The 18,787-nt window shown below is 39.8% G+C and overlaps 1 protein-coding gene across 1 annotated transcript in view; it reads left to right on the forward strand.

Moving 5' to 3' along the window:
- Positions 1-18,787, forward strand: part of LOC126425001 (E3 ubiquitin-protein ligase UHRF1-like) — a 61,668-nt gene that overhangs the window by 25,696 nt on the left and 17,185 nt on the right. The window contains exons 6-9 of the mRNA XM_050087899.1: positions 2,947-3,133; positions 9,838-10,066; positions 10,604-10,815; positions 16,327-16,467. Of these exons, the coding sequence (XP_049943856.1) occupies positions 2,947-3,133; positions 9,838-10,066; positions 10,604-10,815; positions 16,327-16,467 (769 nt within the window). The remainder of the gene's footprint in view (positions 1-2,946; positions 3,134-9,837; positions 10,067-10,603; positions 10,816-16,326; positions 16,468-18,787) is intronic.

Raw genomic sequence — 18,787 nt, forward strand, 5'->3', positions numbered from 1 at the left:
AGTTTATTGCTACACAATAATATTTATTTGGAGCATGATAAGTCTGTGAAGCAGTACTGCACATACATAAAATGTTAATACACATTATTAGGGTACAATTAATTTTAATGGCATGGTTTGCAGTGACCACTCTGGATAGGTGAAAGAGCCATTCTTGTCGTTGTCATGATGGTGTCTGGGTAGCCCATCTGGGTATTTTGAGTTTGACAGATTGGCGAGGGCAAAAGGAGGCAGTCGGGGAAGTTAGGTGACTGCAGCAATACGGGTGATGTGCGTGAAAACTCTTACTGTTCAAATGAGCTGCAGGTGCGTGCACTTGTCACAGGGCTCAGCCTGGTCTCGATCCACAGCATCCGGGTTGTACTGCGTGGTCATGTGTCGATCCCTCTGCCCTGGGTGGTGAGTGTTGTCAGTAGCTGTTATGCTCAGCACATCCCAGTCGCAGAGCGACCTCACATCCCGAGGCATTCTTGACGGCGGAGTGTTGCACGAGGGGTTTCTACAGCCTACTGGTGGTGTTACGGTGCTAGCAAGGCAGCAGTGATGCTGGTTTGGCTACAGGCACAGCAAAGCTTGACAGCAAGTGGTGCTTGCTGGCCGTCAACCTGTTGTGAGATGACACGAGGCACCTGAAACAAAACCTGGACGTGCATCTGGGTAGTGCTGGCAAGCACCCATTGGCCCATAGACTGGTCCGTCGGGCAGTGGCCGAACCCCATTGGCAGGCAGTTTGGTCAAATTAATGGCAGAGTGACACGGACCTCGAGGCGGAGGCTGGCAAGACGACTGTTGACAACTCGATGACGGTTGACTACTCGGTGACTCACCAATGCAATCGATCTCCAGCCTAGCCAGGCAGCCAGTATTCGTATGCACCTGTTACGGTGATGCAGCTGTGAAAGTCGTGTATGCTACATGTCTTAATGCCTCACGGTTTAGGTAATCACCTTGACTGGCAGGCGGCAATGTGCGATGAACCCAAATTGCCACAAGTAACCTGCTTCACTGTACAGAGTCAATCTGCCTAGGCTCGTGTCTTTACTCGTCATTTCGGTGGCAACTGTGGTGAACTGCAGTTGCTGCCCATTACCTTTCTTGTTGCAAATTGTACACAAGAAGGATGACTGGTGCAAAGTCTACCTTATGGTCATTTAACAAAATGTGTGTCGGATGAAATAATGTGTTGCCAAACGTCATGGGACATATTCTCTGAGAGTTTATACAGTAAATCTCTCTGTGATACACAAAGCCTCTGACATTTGATTAGCATGTCTGTCATGCTCCTGCACTCGGTAAATGAACTTACGACGAAACACCTTGCAAATTGATGTCGCCGAGTTTTTCTCTGTACGGACTGTCCTTAGAACAGAACATGAAAGTTAGCCAGTACTATAGCAGCGGCCAAGTGGTGCTCAGCTTCACCACAATGCGATCTGGCACACAAGACAGGGAAGGCCAAGCCGGGCAAGGAGATAAGGAACAAATGTTTACCGATCTTTTGCTGTCTGTTTTTCAAAGCACTAATACAGCCCAGTACACTATCACTTTCTGTATCATTTCATGGGACAGCCTGATGTTTCAGCTTCCATATGCCTTTCCTTCCCTTTCTAGTGGACCAGCCCAAGCTGTGCTGTCTTACCTGCTACGCTGTGCAATTGCTGGTGGCATTTTTTCGTGCTTTTTCCTTCTTTCTTGACATAATGTCATTAAACCAAATACCACACAAGAATAATTTAGAACCATTTTATCAGCGACACACACAAAAACATTTGTTTACATTGATGTTCCTTGAAACACAATAGAAAGTGCACCAGACTTCTTAGGAGATACACTTCGTGCAGCATGTATCTTTTACATAGCAGGCATTACAGCCCTAAATGTATTGAATCAATGTGGTATTTTTCTACTAAGGCAGTATTTCTTTAGAAATGTTCGTAGTTCAACAGCTAGACAAAGCATTTTAAGTCATTATTAAGTTTTCAGCTGTATAAAAAGAAGCACACGATGTTACCACCATAAAATGCAAACACAGTGGTATGAATGTGACGTAACAGAAAAACACTGACCATTGAATAAAACTAAGGATGGACTAAAAGTTTTAGAGGCTATGTACCAAAGTAGCAATTCCATTTTGATGAGTAGGATTATTTATATTGTGTATGATGTGAGTGAAAATTATTATTTTTTTTTCAGTTTTGTTGTTTTCTTACACCATATCTTCTGGAAATTTCATTTTTTATTAATTTTATTAGCTTTTTTCTTTGTATACAATCGCATATATACCTTCATAGATCTCTGAAATTATTAGTTTCTCAGTTTCATTCTTTACTTTTCAATTTAAGAACAGTAAAATTTGTAAAGCAAAATGAATGTGTGAATATGCTGCCATTTTCATTCTTATGGCATCTTTTTCTGTTATTGTGCATTCACACCATTGTTTCTATTTCATGGCAGTAATGTAATACACTTTTTTTATACTGTGAAACACTCTGTAATGGCTTAAGAAACAGAAACTAGTTGTATAATGAAGTAGTCTAATAAATGAAGCATAATTGGGAAAATCCAACCTTTAATATTGGCTTTTCAAACTCTTGCGTGTATGGATGAATCATCTGGATGTGAAAACTTTCATTAGAAATTGTTGCCACAGCTTGTGAACAACAGAGGGAAACATTTAATCATGTGCTCTCTTATCTGTGAATAGCTAGTTGCCTTCCTGCAGTTTGGCTGGTCAGTGTCAAAAGTTCATTTGTCTCTCCCCCATGTGAATGGTGTTAGTGCATTACAGCACTAATGAGTTGCATGTGGTAGCTTTGTGTTACTAGATTGCAGTAACGTGCTTAACTTTCATATATTTTGCTGTAGTTATTTTCAGATATGACTGGAGTTCTGGCCTGCTGTTCTTATTTATATCCACTCGGTGTTAATAGTACGGTTTCTTTCTAGGGCCTGTTCCTGCACTCTGTGACAAGTGCAATGACAATCCTCTCAAGAGATGTAAATCGTGCAGTTGTCAAGTATGTGGCAAGAAAAATGAGCCGTCCAAGCAAATCATGTGTGATGAATGTGATTCACCGTATCACATATGGTGCCTTACACCTCCTCTGGAAGAAATCCCAGATGTGGATGAATGGTAAGAAAGATTTTTCTTCTTTTGTGGTAATCCAACTGTGGGAAAAAATCCAGTAAGTTGAGCCATTCTTGCCACTAAGAGTGAAGATATTCAATATGTGTAACAGTTAGCACTAATGGCAGACAGTTCCCATGGCTAATCTAGATTCTTTTCTCCATCTTCTCTGCTGTAGATTGTATCAGCTGACCTGTCACAATATAAGTGGGAACAGGAGTGTTGTGCTTACATTTTTCATGGAAGAAAATCCATCTTGTGTTTAACTCTTATGTTAAGAACAGTAGGCAGCCCACATAGATTGCATACTTGATATTATCACCTATACCACTGGAAGTGCTTTCCTCATAGATCACCAGTCCTGTCCTCATAAAACATATTATGTATTCTGTTCGTTGTATATTTTGTTGATTTGCATTGTGTAACCGTGACAATTCCTATATCATTGTGACATGATCCTAAATGAATAAAGATATATAAATACAAATAAATCTCTGATGGGTGGTTTGTTTGGGGTGTGCATTCCTCTTTTGTGCTATAGACTCTGAGAAACTTGATCTTGCTCAAAGGTTAACTGGTTGAATCCCAGGAAAAAGTTTTACTGAACATGTGTGAAGAAATATAGTTTCTAGGCAATGGCTCACTAGTACATCATGCAGTGTTTGAGATTATTGATGCAGCAAGTGGGAAAACGTATATACATGAAGGTGGGCAAATCTCCCAGGCTCCCTGTATTCACTTCATAACTTTGGTGCTCCTCAGGGACAGTGACACAAGTAAGGTAACTAGTGCCTAGGGCAAATTTTGTTCCTTCTTTCAACATTTTGCCATGTTTTCTTTAATCCTCATTGCTGCTTAACCTGTTCATTTGTTCATTGAGATCAACATGACTTTCACAACGAAGTAAAAGGTACACATTTCAGTAATTAATTTTGTGGGATACAGTTCAAAATAGGACAGTCTCATTGCTTGAAATAATAACGTTTACTTTTTTATTGTTTCTTTGGTGATCAGTTGAAAGTCACTTATCACTACTTTCACCTCTGGCAGTGTTTGTTGATGCAAAAAGCAACGACTAACACTGTGATTCAGAATTCAATTAAACTGTAGGTCATTATACAACTGTCAGTCAGTTTAAAGATTGGAGGAAGGCAACAGCCTACAATCTCCAACAGGACCATGCCTTGAAAAGCACTGTGGTGGTCAAAACAATCTTCACATTGATGACAGCTTTACTTTGACAGACGTGAAAGAAGGGGGGGGGGGGGGCGAATATAACCTTTGCACTGTGTCATTTCAATTGGCATAACAGGTATGACACCATCTGTTACTCAAAAATGAGACACAGCTGTCTCCATACCAGTGAGAGGTAGGTCTTGCTCAGCACAGTCCAGTCTGAATCTTTTCTCGATTTCTTTTTGTACTTCTGATCCTTTGCCTATAAGTGCCCTCCAATCTTTTCCCTTTGTCTCTTTCATCTTCTCCCTGCTACTGCTTCCATTTTTCTTCTGCCCTTCCTCATGTTTTTCACATAATCTGATTCCCCCCTCCCCACCGCCTCTGTAAATGGTGCCCAGGGCAAGTGCACCAGCTGCCATACTGTAGTTATGCCACTGCTTGGAAGCCTCATTTGTGGTGTCACCGCCAGACACCACACTTGCTAGGTGGTAGCTTAAATCGGCCGCGGTCCATTTAGTACATGTCGGACCCGCGTGTCGCCACTGTGTGATCGCAGACCTAGCGCCACCACAAGGCAGGTCTCGAGAGACGATATAGCACTCGCCCCAGTTGTACGAGGAGATTGCTAGCGACCATACGGACGAAGCCTTCCTCTCATTTGCCGAGAGCCAGTTAGAATAGCCTTCTGCTAAGTCCATGGCTACGACCTAGCAAGGCGCCATTAGCCTTACCTACTTTGAGAGTTATAGTATAAATGTCTCAAGAAGAATGCTGTAGTCATCAAATAATAAAGTTAAGTATAAAGCAGCTACGTACTTTTCTTGCTACCATTCAATAGTTATCCTGTTCCAGAATTGACGCCCGTCGGCGTGAGTGTGTACGCGTGCCTTTCTATCGGCTACCCGTCACTGTGGACTGGCTGCCTTGTCAGTCCACTTCATCATTTATAAGACTTCTGTATAGTCAGAGATAGACTTGCTTGTGCCAGTTATGGCTATGAAATAATTCAATGTGGAAAAGCAATTATGAACCACAACTTCGGTGTGGGTGCAATTTGTGCACTAAACTAGTCGTCATTACTGAGGTGACTTGTAAGACTTCATGTTTCACAAATTTCTCAAGGTTCCGAAACCTTGTTTTTAGCAAATGCTAGTATGTGGTGGGATATGTAATTTTGATGTACATTTAATCCAACTGTCTTTTATCAGTGGAGACAATCAGGCAATTATCAATTTTTAAATGGCCTGATGTACTTTTTTTAAAAGAAACTGAATTCAGAAGCTCTCGAAAAGTATCCAAGAAATATGGCCAAATTGAAAGGCAAGATGGCTGGAACTAGCTGTTTTGCAGTAAACTCAGCTGAGTGCTTTCCGTTACACTGCTATAATTGGAGCTGTGAACGATGGTGGTAGAGTTTTGGCTTGTTCTGCGCACCTACATCATGCATACTCCAATAACCAATGAGCGTTTGGTAATGTGAGCTCTGTGCTCTGAATGCTGTAGCTAATGCAAGCACTAAACGTGATTGTAGCGAGTTGTTTAGTTGATTTCTATTTCATTTGTTGCGAGTTGTTATCGATAATGGTGGTGATAAGTGATAAATTCTGCATAAGCAAGAGACACAATCTGCAGGATATACGCTTACTTCAAGTGGAAAGTATGCACATGCACGTATCGCAACTGTTGCTTGGAATCTTCAACAATGCCATCCCCATCTGTGCCTCGACGCATGAACAGTCATTCGTGATTTGGACTACAATGTAAAACATATTTTCTCTCGGCCCTACTGTATACGAAATACATATAGGATGTAGTGAAGTGTAGATATAGGGTGTGATGAAGATTAAGAAAATTACTGCAAATGTGTATACTTTCTCATGTTTGAGTCAACACCTTTCGTGAAAACAAGGTTATAATTGAAGGGCTTGACATGACCGAATATGTGCCCCACTTGGCATGTTTGCTCCCCAATAGCTAATTATTACTAAAAGTATCAACGCCTACAGTAACAAGTCTTATATGACTGTAATCAAATTTTCAGTGGCATTCAAATGTTGTTAAAAAGTACATCATTTCATTAAAGAAAAAACCATACTTGCTTAAATATTTTGATTGATAAAAGAGTTAAACAAAATGCATAAGTAGGCATATTATTCTGTTTCATTTGTGTTCTGGGGTCAATCAGAGGGGGAGGGGGTGGGGGTGGGGGCAGACACAATGTGCACAAACTGTACAAAAATTCGACTTCTTACGAATAATGTTTCGTGGGGATCCGTGTGAACAACACTTCGTGCTCACCCTTCTTCATCCTTTGTTGAATTCCAGCATAAAGTTAAATACGGCTTTTTGTGGAATACGGTTCTCACCATGTACAAACACATTTCATGACAAATGTTCTCTGTGTTCAGTCCCTCAACCCCTACAACTGCACACTGTTACAGTAGGCTAGACTCCTGTAGCAATCTCTCATCTTCCACTTGAAGTATTTCATTATCATTCCACCATTTAGTGGTAGATATTGACTATGTATCAGTCAGCTTATGCCGCCTCCTCCCAGAAATACAGGGGTGCAAAATTTGCAGGCATTTGCATATCTCACCCTGGTGAATAAAGCCATTTTTGTTATTACGGCAATGTGAAAAGGATAGATTGCTATTCATCACATGATGTGGCGTTGAGTTGCAGACACACTCAATGACTGCCAAACTTTTAGCTTTTGGGCAGAAAGTCCTTCAGAAGCACTAAAAACAAACACACACACGGCAACTGTGTAGGATCGCTCAGCTACAGTCTATTATTACTTGGGCTATGTCCTTTTCATGTTGTTGTTCTTGTTATTTTCATTGTTTGCAGCTAAATGTATCTCTGTAAAACAATAAACTGGTAGCCAAGATTGCAGGAATTCTTTTTATTCCATGATTACCGGTTTCAGTGAAACTAAAGCTTGCGCTTGTGTGTGATGGAGACACTTAAAATGTATGTCATTTCTCTTGGACGCCTATGTGCTACATATGACAATTTTGTAAGGCCTGCGTGTTATAGGTAACAATTAATATCACCATTGTCTGCCTTGAAGTTGTAACCTGTATGTGTCCTAAGATCCGATGATGGCGGCTTTAGTTTTGCAAAAACTGGTAATCATGGAATAAAAAGAATTCCTGCGATCTTGAGTACCAGTTTGTTTTACAACCATCTAGATCGCTTCCACATGAGCACAATGTGCTCCCTACAAAATAAATGTTTCTCCCTTCTACAGCCCAACGGGACATCACATAATCAGGCTGCAGCACTTAAGAGTATGTTATGATGTAGTGTGACTTCTCATTTTATGTATGTGATGTAAAAGAATGTGATGAGCACAGTACGTAATGCATGACATAGCAAATATGCTTGATAATGGCTCACAGCCAAAATCAACTAATAGCACAATTTTAATAAAGCACAATACAGTCTACAATGGACAGTGTATTCTTTAATAAAAGACTTGGGAGGCTGTGGATTACCAAGGAAGCAAAATCTACGTACAGACATTTTTGATTACTTTGTTCCATAGTCAGGGTGTCTACGACCCGGGAGATCCGGAAAAACCCGGGAATTTTTTCATCCGGAAGAAAACCGGGAAAAACCCGGGAATCTTTTTGAGTTCCGGGAATTTTTCATTTGTTTTAGTTTTCAGTTAAATTTTTGTGATTTTGACTGGTAAGAACCAATACTCCAACAAAAAAATTTACTGTATCCCGCTTCTGCAGAATAATACTGCAGCAACAAATAATGAAACAGAGAAAAAAACGAAAATAAAACTTAAGTCGCAAAGAAAATGCGCCATATACAACCACAAAACACAGTGCTCATACAAGTGTCTGCCAACAGCAAAGTGTGTCAAAGTCTTTAGGACGACTGTGCAGTGCTTCTTAACAACAAATTGCCTCCAATGAGCATGACGTGACAATTTTTTACATTAGATTCATTTTAATGCAAGATCTCGCATGTACGAACATGCGGGCTTCCTGCGTCATCGTAGCTGCGCAAGTGCAGTGACGCCTGTTATCTGGCGCTCTGTGGCAACTGCTGAAATGTACCTTTCTAACAGGTCACGGAAAAATATTGCGAATATTGCTTTGACAAGCGTTACTTTCAAAGTAAATTTCCTTTTATGTAAGATAAACTATGTGAGAGAGTGTACGACGAAGTTCTTAAATCACAGAGTGTTTGACTCTCATTTAAAAATCAACTCTTTGGGGGACGACCATATGAAGAATTTCGAGCCCAGAAGATTAGACATTTACGTCGTTATTAAAAAATTTTACTGGCACATTTATGTTATGTATGACGCGCAAAAAAGATCAACAATATATGTGGAGGCTTAGCTTCTCTTGCAGCGTATTGATCTTAAGAGTCCAATATGATATGTGATAACTTTGCTTTTCTTGTAGCAACAATTGTACATTAATTTAAGCCATTAATTTTTCTTATTTGTGTGTTCGCACTACTTAAGAGTGATCTTGCTATTGGCTGACTACATCACGTGTCAAATGCTGTCATCAGCTGGCGAGATCAGGTGACATGAGCCGTGACTGTCTTACAAAAAGCGCGTCACAATCTCGATTTTAATGCTCCGCAAAGTAACATGCGGTGTTTGGTGGAATTCGAATTTCTACCTTCCTAACACGGAAATATCCAGTGTATATGTTTCTGCACATCAAAGATCTTTCCAAAACGTGTTTTTTCCCCTGAGTTTCATTTTCTAAAGTGTCGGGAAATTCTACGCCGGTGTATAAAACCATAAACCATAAAAGGATTGATAAGTGCCGAGAAAAAGTATACTGTCACTTGACACGGAAAAAATGTATTTTCACCCGGGAGAAAGTGTATTTTCAACCGGGAAATCCGGGAAAAATCTGGGAATTATTTTTCCTTGTTCATGTAGTCATCCTGATAGTACTCTCAGATCTTGCTGGTTATGCATTGTTACGCCTTGCAAGATTTCCTGAAAAAGTGGAAGGGGGTATTTTTTAAGTGCAGATGCTATGTATGCACCGCAGTTTTTATGTAATCATTTGAAAGTAGAAACTAATTTTCTGGTGATTTTGAAGAACAGCAGACTTTATTGCAATAATTATTGCTTAAGGAAATATTTCACCTTTTAGTCAACTATCAGATTTAGTTTGCTGTTATGCTGTAAAATAAGCATAACAGCAAACAAAACTACTGATATCCTAACATTATTAAACAATAGTCATAGCAACCAAGACTGCTTTGCTTCAAAATAATCTTCATACGGTTGCTGTACCAGCCAGCCTGATGGAGTTGGAAAAGTTTTAAATGGCATGATCCCCTTGATAATACTACAGGCTGCCCATGCAGAGAGATAAATGCCTTAATAATTAAGCATATAATATTTGTCATCACACATCTTCATTAAGAATTTGGCACCTGGCTGCATAACATTTGACTGTAGTCGTATTGTGTAAACTTTGTAATGTATTTGGTTATTATGAATGTCATTGGACGCAAAACTGTTGTTGGTTTAGGTTCTGTCCCGATTGCAAAAATGATGAAAATGAAATTGTCAGAGCTGGACATAAGCTCAAAGCTAGCAAGAAGAAGGAAAATTCGGTCTGGGTGAAAAGTGGTTACACTAAATGGGGCAAGGGGATGGCAAATGTTGGGCTCTCCAAAAGATGTACCATAGTGCCGCCTCACCACTTTGGACCCATACCGGGTGTGGAAGTAGGAACATGCTGGAAGTTCCGGATACAGGTTTGTCAAACTATACGAAGTCATTGGTTTGGTATATAGTTTGTTATTGACTTAATTGGTTGGGTATGTAGTTTAGTTATATTAGAGAAGTATTTCATGTATGGGAATGTACCAATTCAGTTGCCTTCCAAACAGTATCAGAAAAAATAAATAATATTAATATCTTTAAGAACACAGTTACAGAAATACTGGAGAAAAATCCATTTTATTCTGTAAATGAATTTACTTTGTATTGCAAAGAATACTCAAAAATATGATAAGTGACCATTGTCCAATTCAACAAACAATAAAAATGTATGTATGCAATTTTTTTTAAATATAAGGAAAATATTCATGTACTGTTAAAAATCACTGAATACACAGTGTTATTGTATAATCAAAATGTCAAGGCCTATATGTAATGATACAACATGTATCAACTTAAATACATCAGATGGCTAATTAAATAAATAAAAATAAAATAAATTGGTTTGGTATGTAGGTTTACAGGTGGGGTTTGTCTCATATGTACTAACAGTTTTGCTACCTGTCCGGCAGGCGTCTGAAGCTGGAGTGCACAGACCGCCTGTCAGTGGTATTCATGGACGCGAGGACGTGGGTGCCTTCAGCATTGTACTGAGTGGAGGATACGAAGATGATGAGGATTTTGGAGATAGCTTTTGGTACACCGGAGCTGGCGGTAGAGATTTGTCCGGCAATAAACGTACTTCTGTGCAGTCATCAGACCAGCTGCTCACAAATACTAACAAGTTAGTCTTATATTTTCTGCACACCATTTCTACTGCTAGTTCATTATTATGGCATTCTGTAGAGCATGTTAAAAGGAATACAGTGTGATTAATGCCCAGTGGAACTCCTCTCTGTCTATGCTGAGTTCGCAGCTGAGCTTAGTCCCTTTTTCAACCATAATGTACAATAGAACCCACGAACAAAAAAACTATGCCTAGTGGTTGGAAGAAAGCACAGGTGTACAAGAACTGTACCAGAAGTGATTCAAAGAACTAACATCCATCGTCATTGACATGCATTTGTCAAATAGTACAGAATATTCTAAGCCCAAACATATTGCGGTATCTCTAACAAAAGACCTCATCTGTGGCGCCCGGCGCGGTGTCCGAACACGTTGCTCATGTGAAACACAACTCTCACTTTTTGTACATGACATCCTGAAAGCCATGGGTTGAAGCTGTCAGGTAGATGCAGTAAGTCTTAAATCGTCAGTTTGATGCACATGCTCATTGTTATGTAGAATTAACTTGGGATGTGTACCAGGAAAGTGTGTTGGGACCTTGCTGTTTATGTTGCATATTAGGACATTGTGGACAACAGCAGCAGCCTCAGACTTTACAATTAGTTATGTTGTACTGTCAGAAAAAAGCTGATCAAACATTGTCAGATCTTGATAAGATTTGAAAGTGGCACATAGATTGGCAAAGTTTTAAATGCACAGACCAGTAAAATTGTGCAGTTCTTAGAACAAAAAACATTGTAAGTTATGACTACAGTAAAAGAGTCACAGTTGCAAATACCTGGGGAGGGGAGTGAGTAACCTTTTGTGGGATATAAAGAAGAAAGATTACGTAGCTCATACATAGGTAAATCAAATCAAGTGGCAGACATCAGTTCATTGGTAGAATACTAGGGAAATAGATTACGAAGGACATTAGCGATAAAACACTTCTCCCGTCCATCCTAGAATATTACTTAAGTTTGTGGGACTCTCACCAGACAGGACTAACAGAGGACACTGAATATATACAAAGAAGACCAGCATGTTCGCAGGTTTGTGTGACCTATGGGAGTGTCACACAGATGAAGAAGCTGTATGAGCAGATGCTTGAAGATAGACTCAAACTGTGAGCACCTGCTTACAAAGTTTCAAGGACTGACAGTAAGTGTTGAATGTTGGAATATCCGTACGTTTCACTCCAGTAGGAATAACAAAGAAATTACCAGACGAAATTACAGCATACACAGAGGCATTTAAGTAGTCATTCTTCCTGCGCTCCATATGTTTGAATGCAATGAGAAGCAGCCCTAATAATTGGTACAATGCTCTTCAGTGGTTTGCATAGTATCACTGTAAATGTAGAAGTGCTTTCCAAAGGTAATGGCAGTTTCTCAGTATATTTTTTGCTGCATTATGGCCATTTACATAAGGGACCAGCTTTTTTGTTTACATTCTCCTGTTTTTAACCTATTATTGGTGATAACCTCCCTATTCTACACATTGAACATTTTTGAACAGTTAAAGATTTACACTGCCACTTCTTAAAATCATCAATGAACAAATTTTACACTACAAAACTTTGTCTTCCAATATTTGAAAGATGGCTGTAAGATCTTAAAAAATACACTCTCACAGACCACTGTGGCATTGTAAAATTGTCTCCCTGTCCCACTTAGCCATAATCACTGCACACACTTACTTACATTTATCTAATTGTAACTGTCTCCTCACTTTGTTTGCCAATTAATACTTCCCTTACTTTGCGTAAGGCATCATCTATACACCTTTACAGAATGCCATAATGATACAAAATTATCTCCCTACCAAATTTGGCCATGATTATTCTCTCTGTCTGTGTCTGTGCGTGTGTGTGTGTGTGTGTGTGTGTGTGTGTGTGTGAACCAACATTTACTCATCTGATAATGTTTCCACAATAGAAAGTTTGCTCCCTCACTGAATGTTTTTGCTTGCAGGGCGTATACGTAAAACTCGGTAGCTTTACTCGCTATGTAGCTATATTAAATCTCTTGCATCTAAGCGCAAGTACACAGTCAAGCAGGTGTAAGATAAAACAGTCCCCTAGGTATAACAACTGTCAGTATAGTCTGATTCCTACTGTATCAGCTTGTAACTATCTACTACTTCTTTTTTCTCATGTTTTTCAGTGCCTGTCACCTGTTACATCTACCATATTAACTACATATTCGCATCTTTATCTTTTCAGTCTAAACATGATTATGGTAGTTTATAAACATGATTTTGGTAGTTTATAGGCTGCATCCCCCCTCCTCTCTCTCTCTCTCTCTCTCTCTCTCTGCCCTGTTCATAAATAAGATGAGTGTTAAACAGTGGAAACTCCAGGTAGAAATATCAACAATGTAGGAAAACACAGACTGCTACTTGCCATAAAAAAGATACATCAAGTTGTGACAGGCATAATTAAGACATTTACTTATAGCTTTCAGCCACAGCCATCGTCAGTAAAAACACACACACACACACACACACACACACACACACACACACACACACACAAAAGCAAGCAAGAAAGCGCACCGCATGCACACATGCCCACCAACTCCAGCATTTCGGGTCGGGCTGCAATATTGTGTGGGATTGCTAGCAGCGATCTGGAGGGGGTGGGGAAGGGGAAGGGATAGTAGTGCATGGGTGAGGAGAGAGATGAACGCTGTCTTGAGGAGTGTGCAGGCACTACAATGCCAACAGGTGCAGCATCAGGAAGTTATGGGACAGGGATGTGAGAATAAAAGGAACAAGAAAAAGAGGGGGAGAGGGCTGCAAATAACAGGGTGCGAGATGAGAATGGCGAGATGATAGGACAGAGGGGGTGGAAACTGTTGGGTGGAGGGTGTGGGGCGGTATGTTACCATAGGTTGAGGCCGGGATAATTATGGGAGTGGAGCACGTGTTATAAGGATAACTCCTATCTGAGCAGTTCAGAAAAGCTGGTGGGCGAGGGAAGGATCCAGATGGTTCGGGTAGTGAAGTAGCCTTTGAAATAAAATGTGTTATGTTCAGCTGCATGTTGTGCCACAGGATGGTCTATTTTGCTCTTGGCCAGAGTTTGGCGGTGGCTGTTTATCCTGGTGGACGGCTGGTTGGTTATAAAAAGCTGTGCAGTGATTGCAACGGGGCTAGTAAATGACATAGCTGTTTTCACTTGTGGCCCGTCTCCTGATGGGGTAGGATAAACTTGTGACAAGATGGGAATAGGAAGTGCTGGGTGGATGGATTGGGCAGGGTTTGCGCCTGGATGTTTCTCAGGGATATAATCCTTTTGGCAAGTGATTGGGATTGGGAGTGGTGTAGGGATGGACTAAGATGTTGGTTGGGTGACAGAACACCACTTTAGGAAGGGGTGGGAAGTATCTTGGGAAGGATGTCCCTCGTTTCAGGGCACGATGATAGGTGATCAAAGCTCTGGCGAAGGACGTGGTTCAGTTGCTCCAGTCTGGGATGGTACTGGGTGACGAAAGGGACACTCCTTTGTGGCTGGTTTTTGGGGGTTGTGGGGGGGATTGGGGTTGTGAGGAGAAATGTCACAAGAGATCTGTTTGCAGGCTAGGTCTGAGGGATAGTGTGAAGGCCTTGGTGAGATCTCAGTATACTGAGCAAGGGAGTTTTTGTCTCTGCAGATATGCTGTCCTGGATAGTCAGGCTATATGGCAGGGATTTTTTGGTGTGACAGTGTCATAGGGGTGACAGCTGTCAAAAAGCAGGTACTGTAGGTAGGTTTAATATGGACAGAGGTGTGAAAGGAGCCATCAGAAAGGAGAAGTCAGTGTCTAGGAAGGTGGCCCATTGTCTTGAGGAGTACCACGTGAAGTGGATGGGAGAGAAGGTGTTGAGGTTGTGAAGGAATGAAGATAGGGTGTCTTGGCCCTGGGCCCGGATGATGAAGATCAATGAACCTGAACCAGACTAGGGGTTTGGTGTTATGGGAGGCTAGGAAGATCTCCTCTGTAGTAGTAGTAGTAGTAGTAGTAGTAGTATGGTATTCTGCCTTAGGGCAGTTCTTGTGCCATGGGTTAAGCCTCTTCCACTTTTGTCTGCTCATAGCCAGTCTTTTCATTTATGAATATTTGTCTCCTTTGATATTGTCCAGCATTTGATATCTTCTTTTTCCTCTTCCCTTTTTCCCTCCACCATTCCTTCTATTCCTTCCTTCAGTAAACAGTCTCTCCTCAAAGAATGTCCAATCCAGTTCTGTTTTCTCTTTCTGATAACTTTCAGCATGTTTCTTTCTTCTCCACCTCTTCTTAATACTTCTTCATTCCTTACTCGGTCTTGCCATTTCACTTTTTGCATTCTTCTCCATCTCCACATCTCTAGTGCCTCTGGTCTTCTTTCATCTTCCTTCCTCACTGCCCAGGTCTCTGCACCATACAGTGCAATGCTCCAGATGTAACATTTGGTAAGTCCTTTTCTCCGATTTTTGTTTAGTGGTCCAAAAAGTAATTTCTGTTTCCTCTTGAATCCTTCTTTTGCCATTGCAATTCTTTTCCTAATTTCTGTTGAGCAATACATATCTTCCATTATTACACTTCCCAAGTTATTTAAGTTACTCACTTGCTCTATTTCCTCTCCCCCTATTTTCATACGGCATTTTCTCCCCTTTGCTCCAATTACCATGCTTTTCATTTTCTTCTTGTTAATCTTCATTCCATATTCTTGTGATCTTGTGTTTAGATCATCTAACATTTGTTCCATCTCTCTTGCACTCTCTGCCATCACAATCATGACATCTGCAAATCTTATACACTCCACTCTCCGACCCCCTATACAAACTCCTCTCCTCTAAATGGCCCATAAAAATGTTGGCACATTAGGGTGCCATTCAGGTGCCCATGATGTGTCTTCTTTACGGTAAGTAGCAATGTGTCTTTTCCTACATTGTTAAAACGATAATGTAACATACTTGAGTGTTTGAACAGAAACTATTAAATCAAGTACACCCAAGTGCTATAAAGTCCTAATGACCTCAGTGACTGTTGCAGTATTAATTCAAATTGTCCACTTTGTTTAATTTTATTAATTGAAACACAAATATTGTGTATTAAAAATATTTCTTTGGAGTGACTTTGACATCTTTCACAAATGAATCAGAGGGAGCGGTACATTGTACTAATAAGAGGACTCATATTGCCAAGTTGTTTGTAAATATAACTCAATTTTGTAATCACTGAAATAACATTGCATACTTTCTCAGCGCATTTAGGCCTAGTTTCATTTTGTTTCCTCTTTGCCTTCATGGTGCTTCATTTATTTTGTCAGACAGTGTATTTTTATACCTATGCATTGCTTCTTAATGTAAATATTTCAACAATTTTTTTTCTAATACCTTTCTCACAAACTTACTTTCTTTTTCACTTACATCTTAAATTATTTAAAAATTGATCAGATATTGCATGGTGCATACTGTATTAAATTAGCTATATTTTGGCTATAGATATCTTAAAGCTGGAATTATTCACTCAGTCATTCTGTAGGTAGTTGTTGTATATTTCAGGGCTCTTGCCGTTAACTGTGCAGCTCCGTTGAATGAAAAGGGGGCTAAAGCTGACGATTGGAAGAAGGGAAAACCGGTGCGCGTCATTCGAAGCTACAAATTCCGGAAGCACTCTAAGTTTGCTCCAGAGGAAGGGTTGAGGTAATATTCCACTTATCTTGTTGTACTATTTCGTTCATAGTTGTATTAAAATGATACTGTAATTGGCGGATAGCAGTGGTGGTGGTGGTGGTGGTGGTGGTGGTGGTGGTGGTGGTGGTGTTGGTGGTGTCGGCTTGTGCAAAGCAGACCATGTGCTGACTCTCTCCGCAATGTGAAATATTTACCTACAGATTGCTGTAGATAAGTGTGTTAGAGGCAACAGTGTCCGTGACTGATGCTTGCGTCAGTCTCATAATGACAGATAGAAAGTGAAAGAGCAGCCTTAGGCGAGTGTTCAGCAGCAACCCTGAAGTGTGTTGTGAAGCAGTGAATTAACTTTACAAAATTGACATGAGGAAATTAGATCATATGTGAAAAGAGTCTTTACTAACAAATATGCATCACTCATTTCAAACAGTAGACACATTCATTAGTAAATCTTTTTACATTTGCAAACACACTGGATTGGCGGGCATGTATAAGTGTGTCTTGTCTTCTAAAGAAACAAAAATGAAAATAATACAGAATCAATTTTTAACCAACTTCCTTAAAATCGGTCAATATTGAGTGAGCACAAAGTGAAACTAAGAATACGTTTTCAGTTTTTATACAAAAGTAAAATGTTAGTGAAAAATAAAATCAGTAAATGGGTGGAGATATGCTTTGTTCTCATTAAAAGTATCTGTCGATAAAATCAGTATAGGACACAAAATTTCTCTGTATTTGGCGCTCCATTACCCTTCGACGTGACAACTACACAGCTTTCAGCTTCTCCAATTGTAGTAGATGTGCAGATTCAATTTCACAGAAATCCAACTCATAAAGTTACAGCCTCAGTTTAACACTGTGAGAGTATTCCCATCTCCGTAAAATACACTATTCCTGTCGAGTTTTGAGTTCAGTGCACAGTTTTAATCTGCTAGGAAGTTTCAACACAGGTTTTTACAACTGGTGCAACAGTACTTCGTGTGTCGATGTCGTGCCACAATTGCCGTGAGGAACCTTTCGCGAAGGCAGCCCCTTTTGTAGTAAGACAGGTAAGAAGACCAATGATGATTTGAAGTTTCCCCTTATCAGATTCCCATTCTCAAATTTATATTTACCCTTCATATAATGTGACAAAAAATTAATGCTGTATAATAGTCGTAACTGTTTTCATGCCTTATATTTTTCAGCTTACACTATAATAAGAAGAAAATAAAATATCTTGTAAAACAATCTAGTTTTCGTGCACGTTGTGTGGATTGTATTCATGGTAACTCCACTGTGTGTGTGTGTGTGTGTGTGTGTGTGTGCAACTCAGCATCTCCACAATATGGTGAGCAGGTTTATAGTTTCCATAATATTGTCATTATTCAATCCTGGATTTTCCATTGTTTGATTTCCTCATGGTGCTGAATATTTCAGTAGGTTTACAAATATGGTGGTTCTTTTCTGTGAAAACGTGTGTGCATGCTAGTCATATACATAAAATTTCTTTTATGCTAATCTAAAACAAAATTTGACAAGTTGAACCCAACCACATATGTATCATGTACTCAGAAACTCATCTGTGAAGTAGGACAGTTGTCAAGCAGAAAGTACTTCAATTCATTTCTTTAAACTGTCATTATCAACCAGCACTTTTAATTAATGAGGGATGTGGTCAAATATTTTTTGGCTGCATAATACTTTGCTCCTTTCTGTGCTAGTGTAAGGCCAAGTTGTGCTTATTGGTGGCATATTTAGGAATGCTCCTATTATTTTCATTAAACAGATATAAGATGGACATCAGATATTATCCTTACTGCATGCCCAAGGAATACTTTGTGTGTATGTATGGAATTGTTCCAAATAAACTATTCTGTATAACATCAATGAATGGAACTATGCAAAAGAAGATAATTTTCTAACACTGCCGTTACACATAGAGCAAATGTTTGAGAAGATCTATCCTAGTCAACCATTTTTCAAGATGATATGTCATATCAGGAGTGGAAATGGGGAAACATTGTAAGTGCCATTTTTTTCACAAAATGTGTTTCCAGTACTCATTTGTTCTTGGTACTCTGTCGCATGTCCCTAGGATTCCTCCAGGAGTCAAACCATGGAGAAAGTCTTTTTATTGGCAGAGGTTCGTGGTCTTTGAGCCAAGCTGTTTCCCCTCTGCTGTTCCAAAATTTAAAAGATTTGAGAATTTTGTTGACTACAGTTCTAATAGTCAGTGTTTATGGCACTTTGAACAAAAACTTTCCTTCCTGCTAATTTGTCAAAAACTGGCATTTTTGAGACTGTGTTCGTATACAAAATGAAAGTTGATTGTTGCAAAGCAGAAAATAGC

The sequence above is a fragment of the Schistocerca serialis genome, chromosome 10 (assembly GCF_023864345.2).
Source record: "Schistocerca serialis cubense isolate TAMUIC-IGC-003099 chromosome 10, iqSchSeri2.2, whole genome shotgun sequence".
Classification (NCBI taxonomy): Eukaryota; Metazoa; Arthropoda; class Insecta; order Orthoptera; family Acrididae; genus Schistocerca; species Schistocerca serialis.